The sequence below is a fragment of the Heloderma suspectum genome, chromosome 11 (genome assembly GCF_057233095.1).
Source record: "Heloderma suspectum isolate Gila_16-S chromosome 11, 16-S_ref, whole genome shotgun sequence".
In the NCBI taxonomy this organism is placed as follows: domain Eukaryota; kingdom Metazoa; phylum Chordata; class Lepidosauria; order Squamata; family Helodermatidae; genus Heloderma; species Heloderma suspectum.
This window is the reverse complement of record NC_139468.1, coordinates 17,957,537-17,976,504: the sequence shown is the minus strand read 5'-3', so window position 1 is coordinate 17,976,504 and position 18,968 is coordinate 17,957,537. Positions and strand designations below refer to the sequence as shown.

Below are 18,968 nucleotides of genomic sequence, written 5' to 3'. Positions count from 1 at the left end.
ATGTACATCAGTTGCTGCGAAACATGCTGCATTCATGTCCTGCTTGTGGGTTTCCCATGGGCAGCTGGTTGGCCAGTGTGTGAACAGAATGCTGGATGAGATAGACCCTTGGTCTGATCCAGCCTTAGGGCTCTTCTTATGGTGTTATGTTCCCTTACGCTGAAGTATGCTGGTATTTTTAGCCCCACCCCTTTTGACCTCAGCTCCACCCACCACTGGAATGTGGCCCCCGAGAGCTTCTCCAAAAGGAATGTGGCCCCCCGGCTGAAAGAGACCTCCTTTAAGGTGTCATGAGACCCTTTTGTTATTATTTAAACCCATAGCATTCGCTGCATATCCTGAGGCAGTGGATGTTTGTGGTTATCATACTGAAAATGTTTTGAGCCTGGAGATAAAACCTGCTGTGTTGTTTCGTATGGTCTGGTGCCTTTTGGTCCTTGTGTTACACGAACAGCTTGCCGGCTGTTTTGTTCTGCTGGCGCATGCTTCCCTTGACGAATGATAATCGTCTTTCTATCTCCTTGAGACGAACGGCTCTGTGTGTTTCCGTTTCTCCATGTCTTGCTCCACTTTGAGTTCTACTTGCCTCTCCCTTGAGATGGGTCAGCCAGACCAAAGCACTGGGGGCAGAGGGGAGCTAGGAATATTGGAACTGTGGCATCCCTCTCTGGTGAGAGGTTGCAGGCACCATCACGATACTGATGTGCTTAAGCGTTTCTACCCTGCGTTTCAGATTTTTAAAAGTTCCATGGCGGCTTACAGTTCAGGGTAAATAACAAAGCAATTTTACCATCAAGCTGCACAGCAACTTGAAGTCAGGAAATCAAGGCAACGCCCCCAGTGGAAACTCTAGAAGTGGAGGCGTGGGTGGAATGTGGCTTTTTGTTCTGAGCATTTACGCCATGGCTAAGTGAATTTTGGCTGTTTGGCTCCTGTCCAATGAATTTCCCTTTCATGGGCTTCCCGAAAACGAAACCTGCAAAAACTTTCCAGACACATGCATGGCTTCCATTCCAAGCCACCCCCGAAATGGCTTGTGGGGGAAACCCTGCCCTGTTGGCTCAAAACCTGCCTTGTGTTGAGCTGGCAGGATGGAGGCTTGACCTCGCACAAGCTCAGTGTTGACCGTATTCTGCCTTTCCATTTCATGCTTTCTTGAGCTTTGGCTGGGTGTTTACTAAAGTCTGTGCCTTCAGGTTGACACTGTGAGGCAGTCTTCCCCAACCTGGTGCCCTCCAGCTACCAAAATACAGCTCCCATAATCCCCAGTTGGAGATTATGGGAGTTGTAGTCCTATGCATCTGGAGGACACCAAGTTAGGGAAGGCTACCGTAAAGAAGCGGGTGTGTCAAGACTCTTTCAGCCTCAGGATCAAATTAAATTTCAGAGAAGCTCTCAGAGAGACATATTCCAGTGGTGGACAGGGCCAGAGGTTTTAACCTATAAAGCCTTACATGGCTCTGAACTGCAATACATGGCGGACCACCTCTCCCGACCCGAATCTGCCCAGACACTACGATCAACATCTGGGGCCTTCCTCCAAATGCCTCCTCTGAGGGAGGCTTGGAGGGTGGCTACAAGCGAGAGGGCCATCTCCGTGGTGCCCCCCCCCCCCGACTATGGAACAAGCTCTCCATTGAGGCCCGCCTGGTATCAACACTATCATCTTTTTGGTGCCAGGTTAAGACCGTCCTCTACTCCCAGGCATTTAATGACATATGATGGGGCATTTATTCCAATCGTCTAAACAGGTCTAGTATTGTACTGAAACTGTTTTTAGCTGTCTAAATTGCTTTACATTTGGTATATTTAAAATTTTATGCTGTATTTGCTGTTGTGCTTTTCTGCTGTATTTTATTGTCTTATGAATTGTTGTAAACCGCCCAGAGACCTTCAGCTATTGGGCGGTATAGAAATTAAAAGTATGTGTGTGTGTGTATAAAAGCAAAAGGGGTCAGGGCCAAAGGCAAAAGGGGCAGGGCGAAATACCAAAAATACCAGTGTATTGGAGCTTAAAGTTCCATCTGCCAGTAACTCAGCCTGAGGAGAGGCATTTCACCCTTTCAGATTGGGGAAGAACCTGCACAAAAGCCAGGAAACCACGCAATGATTGGTTGTTGGGGAAAATGGGGGTGGGGCCAGGGGAAGGGGGCGTGGCCTCCTGCGGGGCCCTCAGAGGGCTGGCTTTGGCCCTCAGTTCTGCACCCCTGGTATACAGGGAGCAGCCTGGCCAGACCCTTCCCCAAATACCTTGCCTTAATCTTTGCTGGCTTTGGTTACTCAGTGCTGCTTTGTTTTTGTTCTATTTCCAGTACATCTTTGTGTCCCTGATCTCCAGAGACAGTGTGTATGATGTGCTGCGGAGAGTCTGCACCCACCTGCAGGTATTTTTTTTTAAATCTTATTTTATTTACTTATTTATTCATAACCTGTCTTTCTGCCCAAAAAAATAGCATTCAAGGTGGATAACAATAAAATACAGGTGAAAAACGAGAGCTTAATTCATTGAAACGTAACATGGTAACAAATAAACTAAAAACGCAACAGTGGACTTTCTGAAAGGTGGTGTAATAATCTTGGTTTGGATCCAGAGTTGTGGGTGTGTAATGGAAGCAGCGGAAGGGGGCTTCCTTGCTGCGTCACCTCATGGCAGCCTCTGCTCCCGCTGCTACACAGAGGGTTGGGGGACCCTGTTGAACAGGGAGCAATGCGGCATAGCGGGCTGAGGGGGAAAGTACGTCCTGATTTTTGAGAGCCTTCTCTTTCCCCTTCAGTCCTCTGCACTCCAGTTCACCTCGTTCAGCAGGGACCCCCAATCCTCTGTCGCATTTTCAGGGCAGCTGAGGGGCTTCCAGGAGGAAGAGTGGGGTGGGGAAGTCCACTTCCACCAGCCCCATTAAGCTCGCGTAGCCCTGGATCCAACCAGCAGAGGCCAGTGGCTCCAACTTCGGTGGGGCTGTGAATCCATTCTGGGTTTCACTCAGAACCAGCCAGAACTCTAAAGGAGTTGGCGCTGAACCTATTTTGAGGATGGGGTCAGAATCTTGGATAGCTCCTTTGGAGTTCTGGCTGAAACCCAGAATGGATTCACAGCCCCCCCACCCCCAAAATCGGAGCCACCAGCGTCCACTGGATCCAACCCCTTAAATTAAAGCAAGTTAATAAGTAAAAGTTATAGCAGCCATTTGCCAAGGAATTGGTTGTAATCTGCATTCCTGTGCCTTCCATTCCCCAGTGTCTCTAAGGGGGTCCTCCAAATGATGTAAATGTTTGCCTGTTTATTTGGCTTGTTTGATAATCCTCAGGTGTTAAATGCTTGGCCAAGGAGGTGATTTTGGTCTCCGAGTCAGAAAACCTAAATGGCAACTCCCATGGTGGGAAAATTATAATAAATTATAACCGTTTTCAAATGCAATAAAGTCTTTTTGATTATAAATGTTTCAGGATTCAAAAATAACAACGAAGTTGATGTATATAAGACGTTCCCAGTCATGTAGCGCTTTCCCAGTTATAGACCGGGTTTGCACGATCACCACAGTCCGTGGTCTGTTGCAGGGTTATTTGAGGGTTGTTTAAACCTCAAACAACCCCTGCTGTCCAGGTTTGGATGACATGACAAACCATGGCCACCCCTCACCCGGGGCTGAATATTGAAAATGGCCGCTGGCAAGTGCGACAATGTACTGTGGTTTAAATAAGCCACAGTGGGCGGCAGTGATCGTGCAAACTGGCCCGTAATGTCTGTGGGCATTTCATCCTTAAGTGCCTTTGTAGTACAGTGTCTTTGGAGGTTGCCCATTAATAGTACATTGTAATTTGCCACTTGAGGTGAGCTTCCTCAGTCTGCCTAATGGTAGGGCTGGCCTAGAAAGCATGCTGGCTAATCAATTAAAAGCTGTTTTGTCCATTTCCCAGCCCAAATAATTTTGTGTTCGTAAGCCTTTTGTGTTCAGCGCAGGTGCTTGCTGTTCCCTCTCTCTTTCCATCCTTGGTGAGAAGCACTTTCTGTGCCACGGTGAGGAAAGAAACACTTCTCACAGGCAAAAGCAATTATTTTCAAGCTCCGAGTTATTTTGAGAAGGTGGGATTCTGCTTAAACTAGGGCGGTTATTTCCGCTCTTCTTTCCCTGCTGCAAAATCCACATAAGGACATGCAAAGAGTCCCATTCTCTTGATAGAGATCAGGTGTTGGTGATAAGGTGGTATCTTAAGAGCTGGTATTTGCATTGCACTGGGCTTAGTGCCAACTTTAGTTAACTAGGCAATGAACATTCTAAAAGGCCTCTGATTCATCTGGAGTACATTTGTTCCTTGCTTGATAGACTAAGAGGGGAGGGCACAGGCCTAACGTTTCTTCCTTCTCTTCTTGATTGTTGGTTTCTCTCTCAAATGGGAACAGAGTCATTGCCTCACCGCATGAGCAGTAATCACAGGACTTGTCTTGGATAACTGATCACAAGCTTCTGATGGGTCTATTTACAGCAGCTGTGGTGGCGGCAACGGCCACCCCCGTGGGATTGTAGGGTTGTGTTTATCGGGCTCCTCACTGCCACGGCCAGGGTGTGGTGTTTGGGGGGAAAACTTCCCTTTTTGGTTGTCTGGGTGAAGCTTCTGCTTTGAGCGTTTCTTGAGACACAACCAGGCCTTTCGTGACCCACGAACACACAAGCCATGTTGTGGAACAGAAGCGAGATGCTTGTAGTGATGTGGGTTTTCAGGGAAAAAATTAGTCAAAACATTTTCCTATGCTTTGCATCAGAAAATGTTCAGTTTGCATTGGAATGTTTTCTGATGCCCTAGCGTAATATAATTTAGCATGTATATCTTACTTGTATTTAACAGTAAAGCTAAAAAAAAGTGCTGCCGTGTTAATTTTTTGACCCAGTACACCACAAGTATTTGACCTGAAATATTTGGGCGGGGGGGAGAATTAAAGCACGCTTAGGCTGCAATTGTGTGCACATTCACCTAGGAGCACACCTCTTTCAACACGGTGGCACGTAGTTCTGAGTAGACACGCATAGGATTGTTTAAGCTGTGGTGCTCATGCGAACTGGATCACAGTCTCTGGTCAAGCAGGAGTTCGGAGCATGTGTTGCAGCAGCGAGTCTTCTGCCTTCCCGTCCTCTGCAGGTTTCGAGCAAAAAGAGCCTGAGCTTGAAAGAACTGACTGAAGAGCCGGACACGGTCTCATTGGTAAGACTGAGTTTTTTGGAGGGAAATTAAACGCCCCCTGATCTTCAGAGTTGTCTGCAACAATCCTTTTGTCACTAGAGGGTTTCTGTAGCAGATTTGAAATATTTTAGAGCCGGGGAGACCTCATAGAATCATAGAGTAGTAGGGTTGGAAGGGGCCTATGAGACCATCGAGTCCAACCTCCTGCTCAATGCAGGAATCCATGTCAAAGCATCCCTGACAGATGGCTGTCCAGCCTCGTCTTGAATGCCTCCAGTGTGGGAGAGCCCACCACCTCCCTAGGTAATGGGTTCCTGAAAGGGTCTATATGTGTACCCCTCTGCTGAACCTGTCTGCCTCCCTGTAGTGTGTGGATCTCTCTCTCTCTCTCTCTCTCTCTCCCTCTCTCTCCCTCCCCCCCCCCATCTGGCTGGTCACCCAGCCACTCTGGGCGATGTACAAAGCATATAATAAAACAGTATTGCCTCTTGCCTCACCCTCAACGGCAAAGAGGTTCTCCAGCTTTATGACAGCTTTTAAATTATTTGGAGAAAGATGAGTCTTTCCATCTCCAGTCCCTAGCTAAACGTGCCTAGTTCAGCCTCTCTTGTACATACTGTTTGGTTAATGTACGTCCCGCCTTTCCTCCAAGGAGCTCAAGGCAGTGTAGATGGTTCTTCCATTCCTTTTAGCCTCATGACAACCCTGTGAGGTAAGTTAGGTTGAGAGAGAATGATAGGTCCATTTAATTGCTGAGTGGGGGATTTGAACCTGGATCTCCCATGTCTTACTCCAACACTCTAACCCAACTTTCCCCAGCCTCATGCCCTCCAGATGTTTTGGTCTACAACTCCCAACATTCCTGATCATTGGCCATACTGGCTGGGGCTGATGGGAGTTGAAGTCCAAAATATCTGGGGAGTACCAGGTTGGGGAAGCCTGCTCTAATCCCTGTGCTCTTTCTGGTTCAGGCATAATGCTGTTTCTTAACCATGGTTTCTTAACCATGGCTAAGCGAATGAGAACGGGCCACAGCCTCCTGCATTCCCTCCTCTCCACCCTCTGGAGTGTTTCCCAGTTCCTTTCCCTTCCCTGGTTTTAATCATGATTTTGCATTACATATGCACTGACATAAACTGCAATTAATGCAAACCCTGGTTCCCTTGTAAACTAGAGACAGAAACATAGATTGAAGTGGCTTTGCAAAATCCTGGCTTTGAGGGTCATGGGTTTTGTTAACCATGGTTTGGGTCAGTGCATGCAGGAAGCCATTAGTCTTGCCTTGTGGGATGACACTGCCATAACGGCCACTGTACTTTTCTGCAGCGAGCTGACTTGTGTTTTGCGCCTTCCACAGGAGGTGATTGTCCCAGAAATAAAGTGGAGGAAGGGGTCCCCGGCATCGCTCTCATTGGCCCTCCCAGATGCTGGCTTCCAGTGCATCCACCGGGCTTCGATCAGCAGCCTCAGCACAAAGGAGAGCTCTTGCAACTCTGAGGAGCCTCTGGTATCAGGTACGGGGCGGCGGGAAGGCAGGGAGAGGCCGTGGCGCTGCCCCGTGCTCGTGTGGAGGGCTTTGGCTTGACTGCTGTGGACGGGGCTCCTGGGGGCAAGATCCTCTGCTTGGGCTGACTGACGGCTGCACTGGCAGCGGTACAGATGGCTTGGCTGCTCCAGGACCACAGTCACCTCCCTGTCACCCCAGATAATCCCTCACCCCGTCAGATGCCCTGTGTGTCTGCCATGCACAGATGGTCATAATCGTTGTTCGGACTTTGGAGGCACACATTGTTGCTCTTCCGGCATTGTGTGTCAGCGCCCCCGGGAGAAGCAACCCATCCATCACAAACAGACTGTTTCCACCTTTTGTGTGTGTGTGTGTGTGTGTGTGTGCACGCGTGTATACACACACAGACATATACGCATATAAATTCACACACCCATGCATTATACACACGCACAAACACTGATGTGCAAGTATAAACATACGTGTGCGCGTGCACATGCGCACACTCACACATAATATAATATAGTGCAAGACATACATTATGGTGGGATGTGGGAGAGGGCCTTCTCTGCTGTGGCACCCTGGTTGTGGAATGCCCTTCCCTTGGAGGCCTGATTGGCGCAGACATTGGTTATCTTTCGGCGCCAAGTGAAAACATGGCTTTTCACCAAAGCCTTGGAGGGCTAATTGAATTCCCTAAAGTTGCATGCTGTTTTAACTGTTTTATTGTTTTAGATTTTCGAATAGGTATTGGCTTGTTTAATGGTTTAATATGGTTTTAGCTGTTTACATTATTTGTTGGTTCATACTGTTTAAATTGATTTTATCTGTATGCCACCCTGAGATCTTAATGATATAGGGCGGCACACAAATGTTTTAACTATATAAAAATAAAAGAAATATAAATACACACACAATATATATTACACATACATTCATGCATGTATGTGTGTGCATATGCCTGTGCGTTTGTGTGTCTGTGTGTCTTTTGTCTGTGTGTTTGTGTCTGTGTGTGCATGTGTATATATAACAAAGAAATTACCAAAAACCATTCAAACTCTGTATGAAATTTCTCCCAGTTTTTTTATGGAGCTTTGTTTCTAGGGCAGTGGGTTGCTGCATGAAAAGGTACAGCCTCCGCATAGGTCTTTCCTGCGCCTCTGTGGAGCCTCAGCGCCCTTTTGCTCGCAGCAGCAGTGCTGCATAGCCCTCTAAGCAGCCCTTTTTCCTCTCCTCCTTCTGGAGAAGCCCCCAGTGAAGGTTCCCTCACATGTACAAAGGCCTTGGCATTAGGGTTGTGGGGTCCGGGGTTTTTGCACCTTGACTTCTCGACTAGGTGCCGCTGACTTGCGCAGTCTGCACGCTGCCACCAGCCCATTGTGGCCTCTTGTGCCGCTGACCACAACCCCCTCCTTTCTGCTGCAGAGGTGTGGGATGTCGCCCCTAGTCATGCTCAATAAAAGGCTCCTTGTGCACACAGCGAAACAAATGGGTGGAGGTGGAACTGCGAGTCAGCCCAGTTTCCAAGAGTGGCGTTGAGCTTTTCTAGGCCAGGGCAGCGGGGTATGCCAGTTCCAGAGAGCCCAGTCAGGACATCCAGTTAGACAACATGCTCCCTTTTATTATAGAAATCTTTACTTTTTAAACTTGGAAAAGCAATTCCACAAAAACCCAAAAAGTTTATATTTAACTGATCATTACAAGGAGGTGCCTGCTAACCAAAGAAGTGTTGAAATGTTGAATTTTAACCAGGACATTTTATATTCCAGTTTTACTTCAACACATTCCATTCTGAAATAAAGGACTAGATCTGATGAATCCCTTCCTTCTTTTTCTTCCTATTGCCTTAGTAGCTACGTGTATCCTGACCATGTTTTACTCAGTCATTGATTCCCCCCGCCCTTCCATGCATGCGTTGAACTTGCATACTGGCTAAAACGTGTTTGGAATATGCCCTTTTTAAACGAGCTTTCCTGTGTACAAAGTGCTGCAAGGTTCTCGTGTCATTAATTCTCCAACCACTGTCGTGTGTGTGTGTGTGTGCCTTTCTCTGTGTGTGTGTGTATAATTGTTTGAGCTCCCTGTGCCTCCTTTTGTTCCAGAAAGTGCAATAAACACTGAAGAAGAGTTGGGGGTGGAGCAGAGCTACAAGGCAGAATTGAGACCTTCCGATTATCAGCTGCTGAAAATCTTCATTGTGTTGTAAGTCTGGAGGCAACGTTTCCAGTCTTTGCAGTGGTTTTCCTGACACTCTGTGGGCTCGAGTCTAAACGGTTTCTCACTCTTCTGTCTTTGCGCTCAGGATCTGCCTCCTGGTGGCGTCCTCCTCGTACCTGGCATTCCGCATCTTCCGCCTGGAGCAGCAGCTCTGCTCTTTGAATCGGGACTATCTTTCCCGTGTACCCCGGAGGTAAGGAACAGTCAGTGGCGGCAGTGTCTGCTTGGAGACTATTCCCCCACCTGGGAGATGGGACCCTGTTGCTCCTTGGTGCTGTTGATTTATTCATAGTGCCCCTTTCCTCCGAGGAGCTCAAGGCAGTGTTCTCCACCCCTCTGTCTTCCAGCTGTAGAACTGGAACTCTACAGCTAAAGAGCAACTAAAGGGATCGAGGGGCCGGAGCACCTCCCCTACGAGGGAAGGTTACAAGGGCTGGGATCGTTTAGCTTGGGAGAAAGGAGGGTCAGGGGAGACATGAGAGAGGTCTGCAAAATCATGCATGGTGTGGAGAATGTGGATAGGGAGGCATTTTTCTCCCTCTCTCAACATACTAAAACTCAGTGGGGTCATCCCATGAAGCTGACTGGTGGGAGATTCAGGACAGATCAAAGGAAGGACGTCTTCACACAGTGCAGAGTTAAACTATGGAATTCATTATCACAGGAAGTAGCGATGGCCACCAATTTGTTTGGCTTCGAAAGGGGGTTGGACAAATTCCTGGAGGAGAAGGCTATCAGTGGCTACTAGTCCTGATGGCTCTATGCTCCCTCCAATATTAGAGGCGGTATGCCTGTGTACACCAGTTGCTGGGGAACATGGGTGGGAGGGTGCTGTTGCACTCATGTCCTGCTTGTGGGTTCCTGGTCAACAGCTGGTTGGCCACTGTGTGGACAGAATGCTGGACTAGATGGACCCTTGGTCTGATCCAGCATGGTGCTTCTTATGTTCTTATTTTAACCTTCCAACTACCCTGTAGGGTAGGTTAGGCTGAAAGACAGATCATCTCGTGGGTTTCATGGCTGAGTGGGCATTTGAACCTGGGGCTCCCCAGTGCTAGTCCAACACTCTAGCCACCACATCTGAATTAGTTTTTCCTTTCATGGATTTGGTGTGCATGTGGGGTGGTTGTTGTTGTTGTTGTTCAGTCGTTAAGTCGTGTTTGACTCTTCGTGACCCCATGGACCATAGCACGCAAGGCCTTCCTGTCCTGTGCTCTCTCCCGGAGCATGCTCAAGTTCATATTCATTGCATCAGCGATGCTATCTAGCCATCTCATCCTCTGCCGTCCCCTTCTCCTTTTGCCTTCAATCTTTCCCAGCATCAGGGTCTTTTCCAGTGAGTTTTCTCTTCGCATTAGGTGGCCAAAATATTTGAGCTTCAGCTTCAGTATCTGTCCTTCCAATGAGCACTCAGGGTTGATTTCCTTTAGGATTGACTGATGTGACCTCCTTGCAGTCCAGGGGCTCGTAAAAGTCTTCTCCAGCACCACAGTTCGAAAGCATCAATTCTTCTGCGCTCAGCCTTCCTTATAGGCCAGCTCCCACAGCTATACGTTGCTACTGGGAAAACCATAACTTTGATTATACGAATCTTTGTTGGCAAGGGGATGTCTCTGCTTCTTACTATGCTGTCTAGGTTTGCCATAGCTTTCCTCCCAAGGAGCAAGCGTCTTTTAATTTCATGGCTACTGTCACTGTCTGTGGTGATCTTGGAGCCCAAGAAAGTAAAATCTGTCACTGCTTCCATTTCTTCCCCTTCTATATGCCAGGAAGTGATGGGGCCAGATGCCATGATCTTCGTTTTTTTTAATGTTGCGTTTCAAACCAGCTTTTGCACTCTCCTCTTTCACCCTCAACAAGAGGCTCTTTAGATCCTCTTCGCTTTCTGCCATTAGGGTGGTATCGTCTGCGTATCTGAGGTTGTTGATAATTCTCCCGGCAATCTTAATTCCGACCTGTGATTCATCCAAGCCGGCGTTTCTCATGATGTACTCTGCATATAAGTTAAATAAACAGGGCGACAATATGGAGCCTTGTCGTACTCCTTTCCCAATTTTGAACCAATCGGTTGTTCCATGTCCGGTTCTTACTGTTGCTTCTTGACCCTCGTACAGGTTTCTTAGGAGACAGGTAAGGTGGTCTGGTAATCCCAGCTCTTTAAGAATTTGCCACAGTTTGTTGTGATCCACACAATCAAAGGCTTTAGCATAGTCAATGGAGCAGAAATAGACTTTTTCTGGAATTCTCTTGCTTTCTCCATGATCCCGCGAATGTTGGCGATTTGATCTCTAGTTCCTCTGCCTCTTCGAAACCCAGCTTGTACTTCCGGTACTTCTCGGTTCACATGCTGCTGAAGCCTAGCTTGTAGGATTTTGAGCATAACCTTGCTGGTATGTGAAATGAGCACAATTGTACGGTAGTTTGAACACTCTTCGGCATTGCCCTTCTTTGGAATTGGAATGTAAACTGACCTTTTCCAGTCTTGTGGCCACTGTTGAGTGTTCCAAATGTGTTGGCATGTTGAGTGCAGCACTTTAACAGCATCATCTTTTAGGATTTTAAATAGCTCAGCTGGAATGCTGTGATCTCTGTTAGCTTTGTTGTTAGTAATGCTTCCTAAGGCCCACCTGATTTCACTCTCTAGGATGTCCAGCTCAAGTTCAGTGACCGCACTATCATGGCTATAAGGGATATTAAGATCTTTCCTGTATAGTTCTTCTGTGTATTCTTTCCACCTCTTCTTAATCTCATCTGCTTCTGTGAGGTCCCTGCCTTCTTTGTCCTTTATCATGCCTGTCTTTGCAAAAAACTTTCCCTTGGTATCTCTGATTTTCTTGAAAAGATCTCTAGTCTTTCCCATTCTGTTGTTTTCCTTGATTCCTTTGCATTGTTCATTTAAGAAAGCCTTCTTGTCTCCCCTTGCTATTCTCTGGAACTCTGCATTCAGTTGGATATATCTTCCCCTTTCTCCCTTGCTTTTCGCTTCCCTTGTTTCCTCAGCTACTTGTAAAGCCTCATCAGACAGCCACTTTGCTTTCTTGCATTTCTTTTTCTTTGGGATGGATTGAGTTGCTGCCTCCTGAACAATGTTACGGACCTCCGTCCATAGTTCCTCAGGCACTCTGTCTATCAGGTCTAATCCCTGAAATCTATTCCTCACCTCCACTGTATATTCATCAGGGATATGATTGAGGTCATACCTGAATGGTTTAGTGGTTTTCCCTATGTTCTTCAATTTAAGCTGAAATTTTGCAAGAAGCAGCTCATGATCTGAGCCACAGTCAGCTCCACATCTTGTGTTTACTGACTGTATGGAGCTTCTCCATCTTTGGCTGCAAAGGACATAATCAATCTGATTTCGATATTGACTATCTGGTGATGTCCATGTGTAGAGTCGCCTCTTGTGCTGTTGGAAAAGAGTGTTTGCTATGATCAGCATGTTCTCTTGGCAAAACTCTATGAGCCTTTGTCCTGCTTCATTTTGTACACCAAGGCCATGTTTGGCTGTTATCCCGGTTATTTCTGGACTTCCTACTTTAGCATTTCAATCCCCTATGATGAAGAGGACATCTTTTTTTGGTGTTAGTTCTAGAAGGTGTTGTAGGTCTTCATAGAACCGATCAACCTCAGCTTCTTCGGCCTCAGTGGTTGGGGCATAGACTTGAATTACTGTTATGTTGAATGGTTTGCCTTGGATTCGTACTGAGATCATTCTATCGTTTTTGAGATTGTACCCCAGTACTGCTTTCCCCACCCTTTTGTTGACTATGAGTGCTACTCCGTTTCTTCTAAGGGATTCTTGCCCACAGTAGTAGATATGATGGTCACCTGAATTAAATTCGCCCATGCTTGTCCATTTTAGTTCGCTGATTCCCAAGATGACGATGTTCAATCTTGCCATCTCATGTTTGATCTCACCTCCAGCTTACCTTGATTCATTGACCTTACATTCCAGGTTCCTAAACAATATTGTTCTTTACAGCATTGGACTTTCTTTTCACCACCAGACACATCCACAGCTGAGTGTCCTTTCGGCTTTGGCCCAGCCGCTTCACTCTTTCTGGCGCTACTTGGAAATTCCCTCTGCTCTTCCCCAGTAGTATATTGGGCGCCTTCCGACCTGAGGGGCTCATCTTCCAGCATCATATTTTTTAGCCTTGTGATAGGTTCCATGGGGTTTTCTTGGCAAGAATACTGGAGTGGGTTGCCATTTCCTTCTCTAGTGGACCACATTTTGTCAGAACTCTCCTCCATGACCTGTCTGTCTTGGGTGGCCCTGCATGGCATAGCTTATGGCTTCACTGAGTTGCGCAAGCCGCTTCGCCACAACGAGGCAGTGATCCGTGAAGGGGATGTGGGGTGGTACTCCTAGAATATTGAGAACGAAGAAGTGGAAACGCCAATGCAGCACATGGACAAAAGATCTAGCTGTATTAAGTTGAAATGATTAGAGGAATTTCCCTGCCCCCTGGTGATCTTTAGTTTTTCTAAACTTCTAACAGTAATTCCCTTAAATATAATCTTTCTTTCTTTCTTTCTTTCTTAAACACCAAACATAAAACTTTTATCCCTCTCTATTTCCAATACAAACTCAAGGCAGATAACCAATCAGAACACATCACACACAGTATATAAAAAACAACTGTAAAACCACAGTAGTACCATAATAGACCAATAATAATTTCTAGAGACAGCAGTCAAAACTAGGGAAACATAAAAAAACAACAACAGGAAAATATTCTGCCTGAGGCCTCTTTAGATAACCACTTTTTTGCCAGTTGCCTAAAACAGTGGAGTGGTGGAGGCACGAGCCTCAGTGAATGGGGCATTCTGCTATAGGGCAGTGCCACTACAGAGAAAGTCCTACTCTGGATCGCTTCCCACTGTGCTTCACAGGGTCAAGGGAACTGAAGCAGAGCATTGGATGACGAGTGGAGCACATGGGGAGGTACAAAGATGACTCTTTGGCGTGAGTCATCGACCCTGAGACCTTCTTGTCCATTGTTGTTCTTTTTGAAAGGCCCATGTGCACACAGGAGATTCTGTGCTAGAGGCTACTGATGTTTAAATTATATAATAGGGGTGTTTAAATTAAGTCATCTTTTCCCAGTCATGCATTTGTGGGGAACTCAGGTTTCCTATAGATCTGGCTCAGACCCTGCTAACCATGACTGCTTTCTCCCTTTTGGCAGGTGACCGTGGCCCCAAGCAGAACAGTGATGGAGAAGACAGCACCTTAAACACAGAACCTGGACATGCCCAAGTAGTTAATATGGCTGCCAGGAAGCCAGGGCGGATGGTTTCCTTGTTCTTTTTTGTTGTCACTCCTGGACCAAATCTCTACATTTCCAGTGGTGAAATCTAGAGGGGCTTCCTTGCAGCCAGCAACCCCGTTGTGACACTTGGCCCGCTACGCGTCATGTAGACTCCACAGAAGCTTCTTTTAGACAGCGGTCATGCTCGCAATTGTGGCTAAGAGGAGGCCCTGGGCCAGGTTTGTTCATGGATGGTGGCTCTAGTCACATCCTGCAAGGCCTCTTCAGCCACTGAGGATGTTTGGGTCGCTTGCTCTCAAGAGCTCCAAGGAAATTTGGAGTTGGGTTTATATGGCTTCTTCCGAGACACTCTCCTTTTTTTGCATAACCGCAGCATTTTCCTGGGACTCTGCTCCAGAAGGGCTGATTGTTACTGCCAGCAAACTATCAAGGCTGATCTGTTGTCATATCCAAGTGGATATTAGCAGGTTCCAGAGAAGTAGTTGGTTTCTCTTCTAGTGGCACCCTCTGTTCGCATGGCTGCCAGTCCTTGCTGCCTGCTTTCCCTTAGTAGGGGAATAAACACCAGAAAGTACTGGATTTTTGCAGCCATGAAAAGCACCAATAAATTGAGGTGCTAACGAATATTCTGCGATGAATGAGGTCCCAACTGGAACCGGTCCCCCCCTGCTCTGCCCAACGCTGCACACCCAGTGTCATGAAATAACCTCCCTTAGGACCAAGCTTCTTGCACTAGCAGGATTCCTGTTGCCCCTCGGACCGACTCTGCATTACTGAAGGACTACAGGAGTTGCTGTAGCGACGTTCAGTTGTAGGGTGGTGGTGGGGACCCCATGAGCTGCCAGGCAGGTCCTGAGCTCTCATGACCTGGGACTGGCTTGAAGACAAATTCCCCGAGGCAGGGATAGCGTGTGTCTCGCGGGAGCAGAGAAGGTGAGAGGTGGGACTTGACATGAGTGTGTGTAGCCCTTCAAAGCACTTTACATGGGTCTGCCCCAATTAATCTGAGGGCCTGGCAGCTTGGCACTTGGGCGAGAAGACGAGAAGCAGGGGTGAGGCGAACCTGTTGTTCCAGGGAAGGTACCCAATGCCCCGAGGATGCGTCGGTGCTTCCAGTTTGACGCAGGCCGAGACAACTGAGCGGAGACTTCAGAGGCTCAGGCTTCTGTGCTCCCATCCATCACTCCAGGGCATGGCAGGAGGAGACTGTCCGAATGAGCCCTGCAGAGAGACAGCTGGATGTGCAGGCTGGAGCCGCTCGTCTGCATTGCCGACCTTGGAAGCCTTATGTTGCTTGTACTGATGGTTAGGGCTGTTTTGGAGAAGGGTGGCTTTGTGTCAGGGCTCTCATCAGTGCTGCTGCTGCCATTGCCACCCTGGACAAACTGGAGAGTAGGCCTAGGGCTGGACTGTTGAGGTAGAACTTCCCCAGGGAGATGCTGCTGCTGGAGGACAGGGTGAGGGGGCAGCAGCACACACGAGCCACGCTGAAGGAATGGCCGAGTTTGCCAGTAAATATCTCCAAGGTGAACCAGTCATTCATTCACTTCATTCACTCATGTGCGTGAGTGAATGAAGGGCCCTCTAGCCTACAGCAGACACCACTGCTGTCTTGCCGGCTCTCTCGCGTGCCGGTCTTGGGAATGGTCCCTTTCAGGAAGAAGGGAGCCCTGGCTGTGTGGTGTGAAGGGACCTGGTGCTCCTCTCGGGTTGAGAGCAGGTTTTTAAAGAACTTCCTGATTTCAGGGAACTGGTCTGCCCCACACATCTACCACGGAACCCCCTTGTGTGTCGCATTACGTTTCCAGAGCACATTCCAGGGTGTGCACTGTCAGTTCACATGCCATGCCGGTTTCAGGGCCGGCCCTACCATGAAGCAAGGTGAAGCAGGACGCTTCAGGTGGCAGCATTCAGGGGAATAGTTGAAGACAGGAATTGATGTCTGAATGGTGCAGTGAGACTGTTGAAATGTTTGAACTTAAGTTGTTGTGGGAGGGGGGCACCACTGAGGCAGCAAGATGTGCGTCTGGCCAGCATTGGGTCTGTTGGACCTGGCTGTTCCTCCCATGGGAACCAAGAAGACATCCTGGGCCTTGCCCAGGCACTCCCCTGTGCCTGCACATTGCAGGGGAAGGCCATTCCTAATCTTCTCATTGAGGGAGCCTCAGACATCCCAGGGTTCCCCCAACACACAGTTTGAAAATTACCGGATTAGAAGAAACTGGTCTTATATGCAAGGCCAGGTTGGGGGTGGGGGCCTTGGCAAAGTGCACTCTGCCAGATCACCTGGTACATCAGGGCTCACTGGCATGAGAGGAGGGGCAGTCATGGCGGCCTCATCTGGTGGCAGCAGCACTTTGATCAGCAACAGCTGCTGGCTAGCTGTGGAAGCTGTGGTCTCCATTTCCCACAATGCCCAGACTGATGCTATGTTGGGGGCATTGTGGGAAAGTAAAATGGCAGCTCCTGGACACAGCTGCCTAGTGCTAACGGGAGCACCAGAAAAGAGGGGCCTTGACTGGCTGTGGCAGGGCAGTTGGGCCCCAGCAGTTGCCCCAGAGCGCCATCTGTCCGACCCCCGGCCTGCTTGAACGAACAGGCATTAGAGGCCAAGCATTGGTGGCGCAAGTATGAGTGTCGTTCTGAAGAAGCACACCACCCACGTTCTTTTCTGTCCCCAACCCCGTGCCAGAGGTTCACCGGGCTGCCGGACAGCTGGTTGGCTTCTTTCTTAGCAATAACGTCTCAGGTGTTACACGTCTTGTTTAATCAGACCCCCCTATGTCGTCGGGGAGGGAAACGTAATATCTGAGCTGATTTTTATTACTTGTTTTTTGGAAAGCGCTGCTAAGACAAAGTCCTTTTGTTTACTGGTGAGTTGTCTTGGTTGCAGGGTCTCCGTGCCCTTGGCAGCAGGTGCCGTGAGGGAGCGGTACAAAGCAAGCCAAGCTGGTGTGGTGGAGAAAGGCAAGCAGGTCCTGGAAGTGCCAAGAGAACCTGATTTATGCTAAGGTGGTTCCTTGCTGCATTTTTTTTCTGCCACTCCTGCAAGTTTGTGCTCGAGCACAGTGATTCAGCGCATGAGCTATGAGCCAGAAGTCCCCAGGTCAAATCGCAGCTCTGAGCCGTGAGCTCACTGGTTGGCCTTCTTCGGCGAGCTGCTGTCTTTCCATCTTGGGACCTCCCCCACCTCGCGGCTCTCTAATATGAGGATAACAATACCAGCCTACCTTACAGGGTTGTTGTAAGGGTTATTGAGATAATGTATGTGAAGCGCTTTGAACACTTTGGAAAAGCGTTTTATAAATACTAAGTATTATCGTTAGTGTCGTTCAGTGTAAGCAATCCGATTTCTTTTCTTAAAAAAGGTACAGACCCTTCAGAATTACTGCACAAATTTCCTACATGCTCATTATTTTCTGGATTTGTTCTGTAAGGTACCTTGTCTTTATTATGATGGTGGGAGAGATACTTATGGGAGAGATCCAGAGGAACAGCAATCCTTCAAGTCCCTTCAACCTTCTTTGACTTCTCTTTAGCCCTAGAGTTCTGTAAAATGAGTTGCTTTTTTGCCAGACAGGCTACCGGTTTCTGACCAAAGCTAGCAGTATAAAGTAAAAGGTTACTTTTTTAGCTTCAGGCATCCCCAACAAAGATGATGCCAAGGGCCGTAGGCAGCTTACAGATTCCCACCTCTTTCCAAGGCTATATTGTCAGGAACGTTAGACAGATTAGTCAGTTCTTCCTATTCTAGATAGGTGGATTTCCCCCCACTTAAAAAAATCGAAATGCGTTAATTCTCTTTTCATCATTGCTAACACACATTAGGGGTGTTAAGGGTGTGGGGCGAGATGGTGGACAAGCCAGGGCTGAGCATCTGCATTCAGTATATCTGATCCTTTCTTGCCAGGACTGGCATCAACAGTAAGCATGCTTGGGCACCTGCCAAAGGCCCACACCCCAGCAGGGGCCCACTGACAAGAGCCTCTGGAGTTGCTCCTCTTCACCATTGCAACCTGCCTGTTCACCCTCCTCTCGCTCTGGCCAAGACAATGGAGGTGGTGAGAAGGAGAAGCAGCAGATGCCGCAGCCTACTTGCTCACTGCCTGTCTGCTGTCAAGAAGCAGGGGGTAGCAATGGTGAGAAAGAAGGGGGGCAGAAGCAGCTGGTGACAATGGCGATGAGAAGGATGCTGCATTGAGGGAGGGGGCCCAATGAGGGCGACTTGCCGAAGGGTAGGGATGCTGGAGAAATTCGAGCCCGACTAAAATGAGCTCAGATTCCTAAGAATCCAACCTGAAGAATTGGCTGTGCAGCGACCCTCGCAGGCCACACGGAGTCTGCGGGCTTTCGGATTTTTTTTTTTTTTTACTTTCCCGAAATTTGTGCATTTTTATTCGTAGGAAAATACGCAAGTTTCTGCTGAGGAAAAGTTGAACGGAATGGGGGACAATATGTTAAATGTTACGGACTAAGGTAAGTTAGGTAAATTGTTGCAGAAAAGCTTGCGTAATTATTTGCGTATTTTTCCACATGGCGGGGGGAACAATCGCATCCGTCTGTGAGCAGACGACGGAATAAAAGGCGCCTGACAATCCACGCAACTCGGACAGAGCGGATGTTGCACGGTTCGTACATCCCTACCCAAGGGCCCTCAGAAAGCTGGTGCTGGCACAGCTCCTTGCTCTGGAAAGTTTTTCCAAGGGGCTGCTGCCTCACTCGTGACTGTAGAGCAGAGGTAGGGCACCCTTTTTCTGGCAAGGCCTACATTCCCCAGTTGGGGGGGCACTCTG

At 48.1% G+C, this 18,968-nt stretch overlaps 1 protein-coding gene across 4 annotated transcripts in view; it reads left to right on the top strand.

Moving 5' to 3' along the window:
* The window catches only part of GRAMD2A (GRAM domain containing 2A), a 72,260-nt gene extending 54,662 nt beyond the window's left edge, over positions 1-17,598 (top strand). For 2 of the 4 annotated variants that reach the window (XM_084817060.1, XM_084817057.1), the window contains 6 exons: positions 2,313-2,384; positions 5,134-5,196; positions 6,533-6,689; positions 8,785-8,884; positions 8,985-9,092; positions 14,092-17,598. In XM_084817060.1, the coding sequence (XP_084673186.1) occupies positions 2,313-2,384; positions 5,134-5,196; positions 6,533-6,689; positions 8,785-8,884; positions 8,985-9,092; positions 14,092-14,095 (504 nt within the window). In that variant the 3' untranslated portion in view covers positions 14,096-17,598. Of the gene's footprint in view, positions 1-2,312; positions 2,385-5,133; positions 5,197-6,532; positions 6,690-8,784; positions 8,885-8,984; positions 9,097-14,091 lie in introns of those variants that run through there. The other 2 variants (XM_084817059.1, XM_084817058.1) reach the window with 2 other exon arrangements.
* Positions 17,599-18,968: the final 1,370 nt, after the last annotated feature.